We start from the raw sequence: 12,647 nt of genomic DNA, 5'->3' as shown, positions 1-12,647 counted from the left end.
CAAGGAACGGCATCTCATCTTCCGCCTAAGCGTGTTGCAACTTTGAGACTTAATATTGAATTGAATTACTTCAGATAACTACCCACTTTTTTTTTTGTCTCTCTACAGATATGGCTGATCCAGATTATCAGAACTGATCCAATCTAGGTCCTCGACCTGAAACATCAACTGACCGTTTCCCTCCACAGATGCTGCCTGACCCACCAATTTCCTCCAGCAGCTCATTTTTTTTTACTGAACATTTCCATTTAAATGTGTCTCTTATTTTTACCTTGCTTTCTAATTGCCATTTTTAAAGTAACTGTTTCTTTGACATGTTTGGCCTGCAATTTATCATAGACATTTGCCTTGTTTGCATCACTCTCCCCCTCACAGCAACCTGAAACATACCTGTTTTCTCACTTCCCCCAGTTCTGTTGAAGGGTCCTTAATCTGAACAGTCAACTATTGATCTCCCCACTGACACTATTTGACCTGCTGAATGTTTCCAGCACTTTTTGTTTTTGTTTTTGTTTTGGATTTCCATTACCTGCAGGGCTTTTTTTTTGCTCCAATTAACCCCTCCCCCATAGATTTATTTGGAATCTGCCTGGCTGCCCAGCTGTACTGCCCATCTCTTCTTCGATCCCGAGATCACAATGTACTTAAAAACTGAAATGCAATCACACCCTGCTCAGTTGACATTCACACAAAAAAAGGCACAATCCAAGGTAAGGCAAAAAAAGAATGCTGTAGAAAATAGATCCAATGCTGGAACTGTTGGTTCATCCAATTTACTCCGCATCCAAAAACAAATTTGAACATTTGAACCACAGCAAATAGGGGTGTCTGATGCAAGTTCCTTATGTATCCCTAATTCAGTTTCACAAGATTGTGTAAGTGTGCTAATTAATCTTACAGGAAAAATTTGCCTGCTAGTTTCACAACTTTCACAAAAATATTAAATAGTGGAATATTCATTAATATGTCATAGAAATGACTGGTACCTTAGCACTAAAAGTGAAGAACCCATAAACCATCCATAAAAGAATTAAGTTAAGAACTTATTCTTTTGCACTTCTAAGAAAAATTCTAATGTTTCATATTTAATGGTAATTTAATGGAAGTAACAAACATGTCAAATAGTAAATATAAACTAAATACACATTGATGTGGTTAGTATTTCACTAGATATCGATGCACCACATTTTCAAAAGGAATCACCCTCCATGAACCAGTTAAAGATTTCTTTAGTGTGAAACTTATTTATTTAGAAAAAAGGAAACTTGTTACTTCAGACTCATGCAATCCAAAATACACAAGAACAGAAATTTGCCTTTAGTTGCTCACACTGACATCAACAAAACCAAACTTTGGAAGGAGAGTATTATGTTCATATATTCTGAACTGCAAATTTAGTCAATGTACTGGAGGGTGAATTTTTATTTCAATTTCCTGTGATACCTCTTGCACTGAGAAGATACCTTAACTGCAGGTGACACTGAAATATGTAACTTCACTGTCGAGTAATTCATTCACTGTTTAGCGGTATATAGAGCAAAAAAATGCCTGGTCAAGCAGATTTTAACCATTATTAATAATGATTAAGATTAAATTAACTAATTTTATTTGGGAAGAAGGGAGGGGAAGTGCTTGGTTACCTACCTTTAAGCTTTTCTTTCCTTGAATGGAAGCCTCCTTCAGCTACCACAAAGAGCAAGCTCAAATCACTAATAGGCAGAATCGCAAAGATATTATCGCTTTAACATGTCTCCAATATTGATGCCAATATGTTGATGTCAATATGTCACATGCGTCTCCTCTTTCTTCGAAACTATATATAAAAGAGTGTCATTCCTGGATAACACCAGTGCTTTCCAGAACTACGAAGAAACATTTCTCATGTAATGCATAAATAGTATTAACTCTTTAATCAACAGATATATTCAGCATCTCCCCAAAAGGGAAGGGCAAGGCTGGCATTTGGAGTTTGCTTCCATTTAAAGAATGATGAAAACCTTATCAGGTAGGTGTTAGTAACTTTTCCTTGATTCACATCTAACTAATAACTGAATTCAGAGGAAACATACAATAATTAGAAAAAAGCATTTAGGAAAGGACAGTCACTTAGCAGAGATCTACTAAAAAGTTCTTGTTGCTGCTTTTCCCTCCCCAGGTCAAGGAAGTAACCATCAGCATTTATCCAAGAAACATAGTCAAAATTGTAAAATCATTGACAGCTATGTTCTACAACTACACCGCAAAAGATTGAGAGGTCCTTTTGTACCTCTTATTCCACTTTTCAAGTCAATTCTCATTACATTGCTGAAATGCAATTTATATTTGCTACTTCATAATCCAAAGCAAATTTGTCGTTAATGATCATTTGATACCACGGAAGTCTATTAATTGATGGACTGCTGTTATAAAGATTACTTTAAACATAGAAGTAAAGAAACAAAACAAACCTATTTTTAATACACCTGGAGCTAATCAATAATCAAAAGCATTTAGCCTTTCAGTGATCCATTAGCATGTAGTAATGTGTCATCTTCAGTAGAACAGCAAATTAATGAAACAGATTCATACAAGTACTTACTGCAGTCCATGCACCAATTATACAACGAGAACAAGTCCAACCATCATGGATCTCATGAAACGGAACACCATAACAACCTACAGGTCAAAGTCAAGAGTCATAACCATTATTCAAAGTACAAAAATGAACATTTAAGGGAGTAGCATTAGTAAAATAATACCTACTTGCATGAACTTGTAGATTGCACTTTGCACAGGATATCAGCAAACTAGTTCCATCTTCATTAATAAATGAATTTGTAGGGTAACATTCGTTACTTTCTTCACTATATGCAAAGCACATTTCTGGAATAAGGGGTTTTGTTTTATGTTGCTTGGATGGTGACACCGCTGCTGAATCAGATTTGATTTGAGATCTTCTTTCCAAGGGTCGATCAGGCTACACAAGAAAAATTACAGAAAAATTAATTATGTTGGGTTTTCTTGTCCAAAAGTATTTGGAAATGCTGTGATTATCAAGGAGAAAAAAGATTACTGATGGGCAACATGTCAGTATTACATATAATATATTCTTAAGATAAGAATAACACATTCAGATGCAGAGTAAACTTGTTGCCACATATAAGAATTTGGAGCCACAACCTCCAAGAGCAATCTGCCAAGTATCTGCCCAACAGTTCATTTCCATTCACCACAAGCCATTTTGTGCTTTTGCAATCAAATTGCTGATCAATATAAAGTGAAGGACACTTTTGTGTTTCCGGCCATTACCTACTAGAAACTGATAAAACATATTCCAAATTATAACAAATACGAGTGACAATATAGTTTAGGTGTCAAAGACAAAGTCTGCCTGATCAGAATTAAGCAACTACAACTAATGGTCTATTATGCTAATAGATAAGAGATTGAAGAGCAAACTTGTTTGTTACAGAGAGATGCAAGAATTAGAAAGTAGTGATAATGGGGGACTTCAATTATCCTATTATGGCCTAGTTTAGTAACAGTTTAAAGAGCAAGGAGGGAGAGAGATTTTCTAACATGGTGACAAAGAAAATAGTTCCACATCTCTTTCAGCAGAGTGAAGTGACCCAACAAAAAGGATAAGGAGAGCATGCAGTGGCAGAACATGTGGGAAACAACAATCACATATCAGATTTAGAGAAGTTATGGAAAAAGGTGATACAATCTAGTGTGAAATTGCTTAACTGGTGAAGGGCTAAATTCAGTAAGCTAAAAGGCTCATTAAATTGTAATCAAAAACTGACAGACAAAACTGTAATGGAAGAAGAGGGGCTTCAAAGATGAGACAGCTTGGATGCAGAATAAACACATTCTTTTCAGAGGGAAAGAGGAGCATCCAAAGTTAATATTCACTTAATGATGAAAGATAGAGAAGTTAGAATATCAGAAAAAGGAGGCTTATGAGATCTATACAGTTCACAATGCAGTAGCAAACAAAGCTGATGGCAAAGGTCAGAGGAGATCTACAAAAAGAAATCAAAAGGGCAAAGAAGCATTATGAGAATTGATTACAGCTATTGTAAACAGGAACCAAAGTCATTTTTAAACACATTAATCTTAAAAGGGCTGTCAAACAGAAAACAGGATTAATGAAAGACTTAAAATGAAATATTCTTGTGGGAGTGGAGGGCATGGTTAAAATTAAGGTGAGGTACTCACATGGCTGAGTATTTGGAAACTGCCTTCACTAGATACAAGGATGTTGATATTGTACTGGCACAGGAGAAGGTAGTGGTGATGATAGTGCATAGGCTAACACAATATATAGAAGTAAATACTTAAAAGGTTGATAGGAGTTTGTCAAAGCAGCAAAATTAACCAATCAAGGTGGGGTGCATCTGAGGTTAGAGGGAAGCACAAGTGAAAATTGCAATTGCTCTGCCCACAATCCTCCAATATCCTTTGCAAGAGGAAAGACAACTGTAATTGTGATGCTGTTTAAAATAAATGGGAGGTATTAACTCTGCGAAGGCAGTTAGTCATCAAAACACTGGTGACAGATAAATTTTAAGACAATAATCCCAACGCAATTAGATTTCACAGAAACATAGGCGCATGAAAGAAAGGCAACACTGATTTGTTAAAGGCTGTTGTGTCTGACTAAATTAAGTGAGTTACTTGATGAGGGAGCAGAAAAGATAGTGCTGTGTATGCGACCTTCAACAGCATTTGGCAAAGTAGCATTCAATGGCACCATCAGCAAACTTAAAACCATGGGACTAAAAGGACAGTGGCAGCATGCCATAAAGAACAGGAAAAGTTTTTTTCTGTTTGTGCACAAGAATTTCCTTGATTCATACTATGGTAAAGGAAAAGAGCCACATCTCATTCAGCAGAGTGGAGTGGTCCAAGGACAAGGAGAGCATGCAGTGGCAGAATACGAGGGGAACAACAATCACATCATCAGGTTTCAAATAGTTATGGAAAGAGATACAATGAAGTGTACGATAATTTCTTGGTTTGAAGGGAGTTGAAGAGCAGCATTCATTTAGGGAAGTATGAGGAACACTGTTTCTTATGATCTACATTCACGTCATGACCTTAGATATACAGGATAATTGCAAGTTTTTTTTAATGGCACTTCACTCAGAAATATACAAACTCTCAGAAGATTGTAATGGACGTAAGGAGGGCATGGTGAAAATGCAGATACATGCAGTTGCATTTTAACATAAGTAAATGAAGTGATGTATTTTCATGGCAAAAATGAGAAGCAGTGTTAACAAAATGGCAGATTTTTTTTTAAGAAGACTTGCAGAAACAGAAAGACCTATGGGAGTATGTACTCAAATTTTTAAAGGTGGCAGGACAGGTCGAGAACCTTGTTGGAAAAGCACATGAAATCATATTATAGAATGGAGCCCTCACCAGTGCTCTGCAAAATCATTCTGGGTATTCCCCTTCCTCAGCTCAGTATTTATCTAATCCTCATTTGAAAGCAATGACCGAATCTGCTTCTGCCACCCTCTCAGGCAATAAATTCCAAGTTGTCTCAGAGTACAAAATAGATTTTCGTTATGTCGGTCAGCTCTTTTGTCAATCACTTTATAAATCCATGTCCTCTTGTCCTCAACCCTTTTGCAAATAGGAACAATTTCACTTTGTCTAGTCTTCATCATTTTCAATACCTTTATCAAATAGATTCCAATTTCTCCAGCTTATCATGCAGCTGGAGATCTTCATCTCCAGAAGTAGTCTGGTAAATCTTTTCCATATCCACACCAGGGCCTTCACATCCTTGTGCACCGACCAGACCAGAACTGGGTGCAGTTCTCTAATAGAATTCAGTGCTTTTATGGGCATTCATGCTTCTTTAGTCCAAATCATTAACTATAAAGTCTAAGACACCTTTTTGTTCTTTTATTCAACTCACTGCCACTCTCAAAGATTTGTGCACATATACACCCAGGTCTCTTAGCTCCTGCATCCTCTTTAGAATTGTACATTCATATTATTGCCTTTGTTCATTTTTCCAGCCAAAATGCACAAGCTCAATTCTATGTGTCAGATTTCAACAGCCAGGCATCTGTCAATATCACCAATCTGATATTATCCTTTCAAAGTCCATTATTATCATCCTCTATATCAGAGTCATAGACTCATACAGTTTGAAAGTAGGACCTTCAGCCCACCAGTGTTAAAATTATGAAGAACTCAGAAAGTGAATAGAAAAAGACAAGAGTCAAAATGGCTGGGAAAATATTGAAGCATCAGCAGCAAGTGGCATTAATAATTTGCAAGTGTACACCAATTTGTGGTCTGAAAGAGAGAAACCATGTGTTTTAATCATTCATAATTCACGGGACAATTTGCACTGCTTCATTTTCACTTTTTCTTTCCATCTTGCTATGAGCTTTACATTGAACTTGATTCCAGTTGTTAAACTGCTAGATTTAGGGTGCTGAAGGGAATTATTCTTGCTGCTGAAATTTGGGATAATACATAATCGCAAAAAGAGCCCTTCTTGCGATTTAAGGGACCAGTAATGCTGTGCAGTCTCACTCCAGCACATCCCAAATTGCTCCTGGAAGAGTTTTTTTTTATTCTTTTTATCTGCTATGGTAATATTCAGTCCTAATTACTAAAGGACAAAATTAACATTTTCCAAACACAACTGGGTTACACTTAATATTTGCTCTTGCTTTTCAAATGGCTGACTTTCCTGCCCATGAAATGTGCTTTTTCTTTCATTAATTTAACTCTAATTCACATTTCATTATCCATCATTGCTTCTTTCTCCACCTTTACTTAAAACTGTTAAGGAGATGGACTACTGGCTCGATGTTCAAGTCCCAGTTGCCACATTAGTTTCTCTGTGCCATTATCATTATAATTTGTCATAGAAGTATCATGCAATTTTGAGAGAGATCATGCAATGTTGCTGAGAGACGTGCCATTTTTTTTTATCCTATTTCTACCACCTAGTGATGCAGGGTGACCAAATTAAAATTTAGCGAAGCATGGGATGAGCTGGTGACCAATGTGACTTTTAAGAAAATATTTATTACACATGTAAAACAGAAAGGACTAGGAAACAGAGGCAAAGTGAGCGCCATGATATACCTGCTGCTGTCAGAGAATGAGAGAACTTCACAGGCCAGGAGGCAGTCATTTGGCAAGGCTGCAGTAAGGGACTTAAAATATCAGCAAGGCTTCACAACATCTCTGGATCTTTTCTCCAATACCATGCAAATACCTTGCCCTTAAAGAAGCTGATCACCTTCCTTTGAAAACATTTATGGCATCAACTTCCACAACCTTTTAGGAATCTAACAACTCATTTGGTCAAGTTTACATTCTTATTGAGCAACTTTCCAACCATGCTGTAACAATTCCATAGAACTTCTGACATTTTCCTCTCACACCTCTCTCACAAAAGATTTTATAGAATGTTTGCTGCAAATGATCATACACTTTATTCACTGGGAAGGAGAGAAAAAGTGCAAAATATAAACTAGTTACCCTAACATCTACCATCAGAAGAATGCAGAAGTCCATTATTTTAAAAAGTATTAATAGGACACTGAGAAATCATACGATCAGATAGTTGACAGTTTTATGAAAGGGAAATCATGTTTCACAAACTTATTACAAGTCTTTGAATATTTAAGTAGCAGGGTAAATAAAAGGGAAAATCAATGTATGTGATGTATTTGGAGTTCTAAAAGGCACTCATTGAAAGATTTTAGCATTGAAGGCAATATATTAGCATGGAAAGAGGACTGGCTTCACTCAGAGAAAAGAGTAGGGATAAGATGGGTTATTTTCAGCTGTAACTAAGTGGGGTGCAACAGAGATCACCGAGGACTCAGTACATAATGATTTAGGTAAATGTATTGAGTGTAATGTACTCAAGCGTGCTGACAATAGGTGGGAAAGTGAGGTGTGAGAGGACACGATGGGCTGGATCGTGCTGATACCATGTTGCAGTGTATGCAGCAGTATGTTTTTGACTTGCATATCTGTGTGATGCATAGGAAATGCATAATGTACAAGAGGTCAGATGCCACTGATTCTGAATAAAGAGAACTATTTTCACTGTGAGAATCTCAAAGAACTCAGCAACATAGATTTAACATGACTAGCAGAAGAATCAAAGGTGACATGGAAAAAACTTGTTTCATATAGCAAGTAATATGAATCTGGAATTCACTGCCTGAAAGAGTAACTTAAGAAATACAAGCAGGACCAGACGCATACAGGTCATCGTACCTGCTTTGTTATTCAATAAGATCAAGCCTGATCCTTTACCCCAACACCACTCTCCTGCATTAGTCCTACATCCCTTGGTTCCCTTAACGTCAGCAACAAGATCTGCATCAAAAACACGTGAAACCAACAAGCTGGGAGGAATAGGATGACTTTTTAAAGCAACTTTTGAAACAGTCTGTAAGATGTAACCATGAAAGGAATTTTTTTTTAAATTGCAGATGTTGAAATCTGAAACAAAAACAGAAAATGTTAGAAACACCCAGTAGGTCAAGCAGCATTTGTGCAAAAGAAACAGGGCTAACATTTCAGTCGAAGACACAGTTAGATGACAACTAGAGCACCACCATCATTCTAACATTCCTCTTTCCCAACCGTGAAATGCATGTGAACAGGTTCAGGGGATTTACCGGCTTTCAATCCCATTAAGTTCTCTATTATTGCTTCTTTCATTGTTGCTAATTTCTCAGCAGATTCAATTGCAGATTTCTAAAAAATTACAAAGCTATAGGGCTGGAAGATGGGGCTAGGCTGGATTGCATTTACAAAATCCAACCCAGGACCCTTGAGTAGACTGGCTTCTGTGCTGTGATGATTGTATGATCCTAGCTTGAAATTCTCTACATCACTCTTGTTTTATTCTTAAGAGAGTAATAATAACCTTCACAATCTCTTCTTTTACCTTAAGGACTTCTGACCTGGCAACATTCCAGTCTTCTTCCTCTGTACCCTCTCTGTGGTTTTTATTCCTTCCTGAAGTGTGGTGCAAAGGATCACCCAAAATTATTCAGCAGAGCCCTGAACTATGATTCATATAATTCTAGCCTGACCTCTTTGCACCCACAAACTATAATGCTTCTTCCTGAACTTTGTATAATATTGTAATATTTAATTGAATTTTTTTTCAGAAGCAGCTGAACTTGACAGGACCGTTGATGTAAATTCAATCAAGTCAGCCTGAAATAATTTGCTTTTAGCAAATCAATCATGGCTCTCCTTGATCAACCCTTTGCCGTTCCAAGTGAAGCTTTATTTTGGCCCTGATAATAACTTTCCCACTACAAGGTTGACATGCTTGTAGCTTCATTGCTTATCACTCTGCACTTTCTTGAATAAAATAACATTATCAACCTACCAGTTTTCTGGCACCACTTCTATATCGAGCAAGGACTGAAAGTTTGAACCAGTGCTTTTGCTATTTCTACCTTGGTTTCTTTCAGCAATATAGGATACATTTCATCCAGACCAAGTGGCTGAGCAATTAAAGGTCTTGCTTATTGTTTTTAATTACGTCTTCAATCAATGATGCACAATCTTTTACTTGGTCAACTTCACACACTAACTTCAGAAATGTTTATGAGCTAATTTTAATATCAGCTACTTTCCTCCTAACCTCCCTTGCCTGCCATTTTTAGCTTATCAGCTCCCTTCTGAACTTCCAATAATTTTTCTGATTAACTGAATCTTTTGACATTAGTCAAAAGAATTTTAAGTTATTTCCTTTTTCTAACTAGTGCACATTAGCTTTATATGATCTAACTTTTCTCGTCAAAAGAATTCAATTGTAACATCAAGAATGCTGTATCTCTCTTTTTCCCTTCTCTATCATTCTGCATAACTTGGTAACCTTGAATATGAAGAACCTGGTCTTGTCAGAGTCAATAAATCAATTACAATAGTTTTTGCAACTTACCAATCTTATTAGTTATATTATGTATACATACAATTTAATGCCTTGTTCTTTGCCGTAAACACTGTGGTTTTATTGAGAGTGCCAGCAATTTGATAGGTCAATCACTTCACAATGACTCAAAGATTTTTAATACTAATTATTCTACTTCAAATAGACCTTATTAGCTCAATGAATAAACAGTAAACAAGTGAAAATGCAAAACAGATTGGTCAGAATATCGAGAGAAAAAATTCATGTTTCAGGTGAAACCCTTAACCTGAAATATTTCTGATAGATTTGAGGTCTAACTTGGTCTGCTTTCTGCAACAAGGAGTAATGAGTTTAAAAACTAGTTATTATTTTAACATTTTGGATGTTATGATGCTATTATATTAAGAATTTCCAGAGTATTTCTTAATATAAAAAAGCATTTTTCTTTTGTTAAACAACTTCACCTGTTAGGGACAGGCAGCAGTCAATATCTCTTTATCCCCTTCTTTCACAAACACACATTGATTTAAGGGATTAAATATACCAAGACTGTAGTATTCACACATGGTATATTTACAATCTTTGTAAATTTACTGCAATTTGGTATCAACAACAGAAAAAGAGGCTGAACAACTCAACAAGTCCACAACAGATTTGTATTCCACAGGATCCTGCTCCTTCCAACCCTGCACAAATATTCCCTTTTCCTTCATATGCTTATCTTCATTTCCCCATTGGATCTGTAGTGGCTATCTTGTACTTATGGCTTCTGAATCTAACTTAACACTGTAAACGAAAATATGTGGAAAAGAAGATTTTCAACTCTGAAAATTGCTGTGAATCATCAACTTAATTCTTTTCAGATTAGATAATAATTTACCTGGTAATAAGGAAAGAAAAGTGAGCAAATCGCGCAATATGGTTCCATTTTCGAGGCGACTTCATTATATTCCTTCTCTGCTTGGAAATTGTGCAGTTTACTCTGCCACAATTGGACAAGAGGTTTGGCCCAAGGCTGTGTTTCATTTACATCTTCTTCATTTAACGTTGGATCAGTCAATTCTATATAACATTAGGGAACAATGCACATGATGGACAATGCAGAATTAATGTGGAGAAAAGTTACAGCTGGACCACATATTAATATTTATATGTAAACAATCCAAACTAATCCCATAGCCCAATCCAATCCCATATCACCACAATGTCCTTTAATTCATATATTTACCCGAGTTTGCAAAGCAGCAGAAATTCTGGAGAATGGAGAATGAGTAGTGATCTTGTGATACGGTAGTGTAGCGGCTAGTGTAACACTATTACAGCGCCAGCAACCCAGCCGCTGTCTGTAAGGAGTTTGTACGTTCTCCCTGTGTATCTGTGTGGGTTTCCTCTGGGTGCTCTGGTTTCCTCCCACATTCCAAAGACACATGGGTTAGGAAGTTATGGGCATGCTATGTTGGCACCAGAAGCATGGTAACACTTGTGGGCTGCCCCCAGAACATTCTACGCAAAAGATGCATTTCACTGTGTGTTTCGATGTACATGTGACTCATAAAGAAACCTTAACCCTAAATTCTCAAATAATCCCAAATGAACAAAACTCACATCATGGAAACAAAACTGCTGAGAAGTTGCACACTGGATGGGACTTGAGAGCCTTGGATGTGTTTTCTGCTCACCTCAGTCCTAACCTGCTAATACTCTCATCAAATTTTAAAGAACTGTTTTCCACTTTCAATTTGACTATAAAACAAACTATAGTTTTTAAAAATTGAGAACGTTTCAAATAACAAAATAGTGCAATCTACCAGCTTTAGCAAGAACCTTTAAGCAAGAAGCTTTAGCCAGGACTGCAAGAAGCTGCAGAGAGTTGTGGACACAGCCCAGCGCATCACAGACACCAGCCTCCCCTCCTTGGACTCTGTCTTTACCTCTCGTTGTCTTGGTGTAGCAGCCAGCATAATCAAAGACCCCACCCACCGGGACATTCTCTCTTCCTTTCCATCGGGTAGAAGATACAGGAGACTGAGGGCACATACCACCAGACTTAAGGACAGCTTCTACCCCACTGTGATAAGACTATTGAATGGTTCCCTTATACAATGAGATGGACTATGACTTCATGATCCACCTTGTTGTGACCTTGCACCTTATTGCACTGCACCTTCTCTGTAGCTGTGACACTTTACTCTGTACTACATCAATGCACTCTGTACTAACTCAATGTAACTGCACTGTGTAATGAATTGACCTGTACAATAGGCTTGTAAGACAAGCTTTTCACTGTACCTCGGTACAAGTGACAATAATAAACCAATACCAATAGCAGGATATCCAAAATGCTACATTTGACGTATTGTATTTGACCGGCTTCTCCCTACGTTTGTGCGCCCTGGATGTTCCTTTGCAGCCGCACGGTCTAATCAAGCTTCAAGCCTCGTCGTTACAGCTATCCCACGAAGTGGAGCAGTCTGCGAGTGGTGACTGGACAGCAGAATTCAAAGCCCCACTCTGGACAATTTGTGTTATCAAAAGCCTTTTCATAGCTTCTAAATGTCTCTGATAATCAGATAATTTAAAACAAGTTGAAATAAGACAATTTTACCAACTTAAAAATATTCAAGCAACTTAATAAAAATGAGCCATTTAAATCGACGCACTTTAGTTCCAAACAGAATGCTCAAGCCGAGTCTAGTGGTGGAGTGAAGGGTCCAATACCATGGGTCCTGACCTA

At 37.2% G+C, this 12,647-nt stretch overlaps 1 protein-coding gene across 3 annotated transcripts in view; it reads right to left on the bottom strand.

Annotated features, from left to right (window-relative positions):
- The window catches only part of LOC127572583 (lysine-specific demethylase 4C-like), a 276,139-nt gene that overhangs the window by 115,031 nt on the left and 148,461 nt on the right, over positions 1 to 12,647 (bottom strand). For all 3 annotated transcript variants that reach the window (XR_007956643.1, XM_052020000.1, XM_052020001.1), the window contains exons 13-15: positions 10,794 to 10,975; positions 2,743 to 2,956; positions 2,579 to 2,655 (exon numbers count right to left, since the gene is read on the bottom strand). Coding sequence is in view for 2 of the 3 variants with exons in the window: in XM_052020000.1 (XP_051875960.1) it covers positions 2,579 to 2,655; positions 2,743 to 2,956; positions 10,794 to 10,975 (473 nt within the window). In the remaining variant the exon portion in view is untranslated. The remainder of the gene's footprint in view (positions 1 to 2,578; positions 2,656 to 2,742; positions 2,957 to 10,793; positions 10,976 to 12,647) is intronic.

Source organism: Pristis pectinata, chromosome 7 (genome assembly GCF_009764475.1).
Source record: "Pristis pectinata isolate sPriPec2 chromosome 7, sPriPec2.1.pri, whole genome shotgun sequence".
Classification (NCBI taxonomy): domain Eukaryota; kingdom Metazoa; phylum Chordata; class Chondrichthyes; order Rhinopristiformes; family Pristidae; genus Pristis; species Pristis pectinata.
This window is presented reverse-complemented; position numbering and strand designations above follow the sequence as displayed.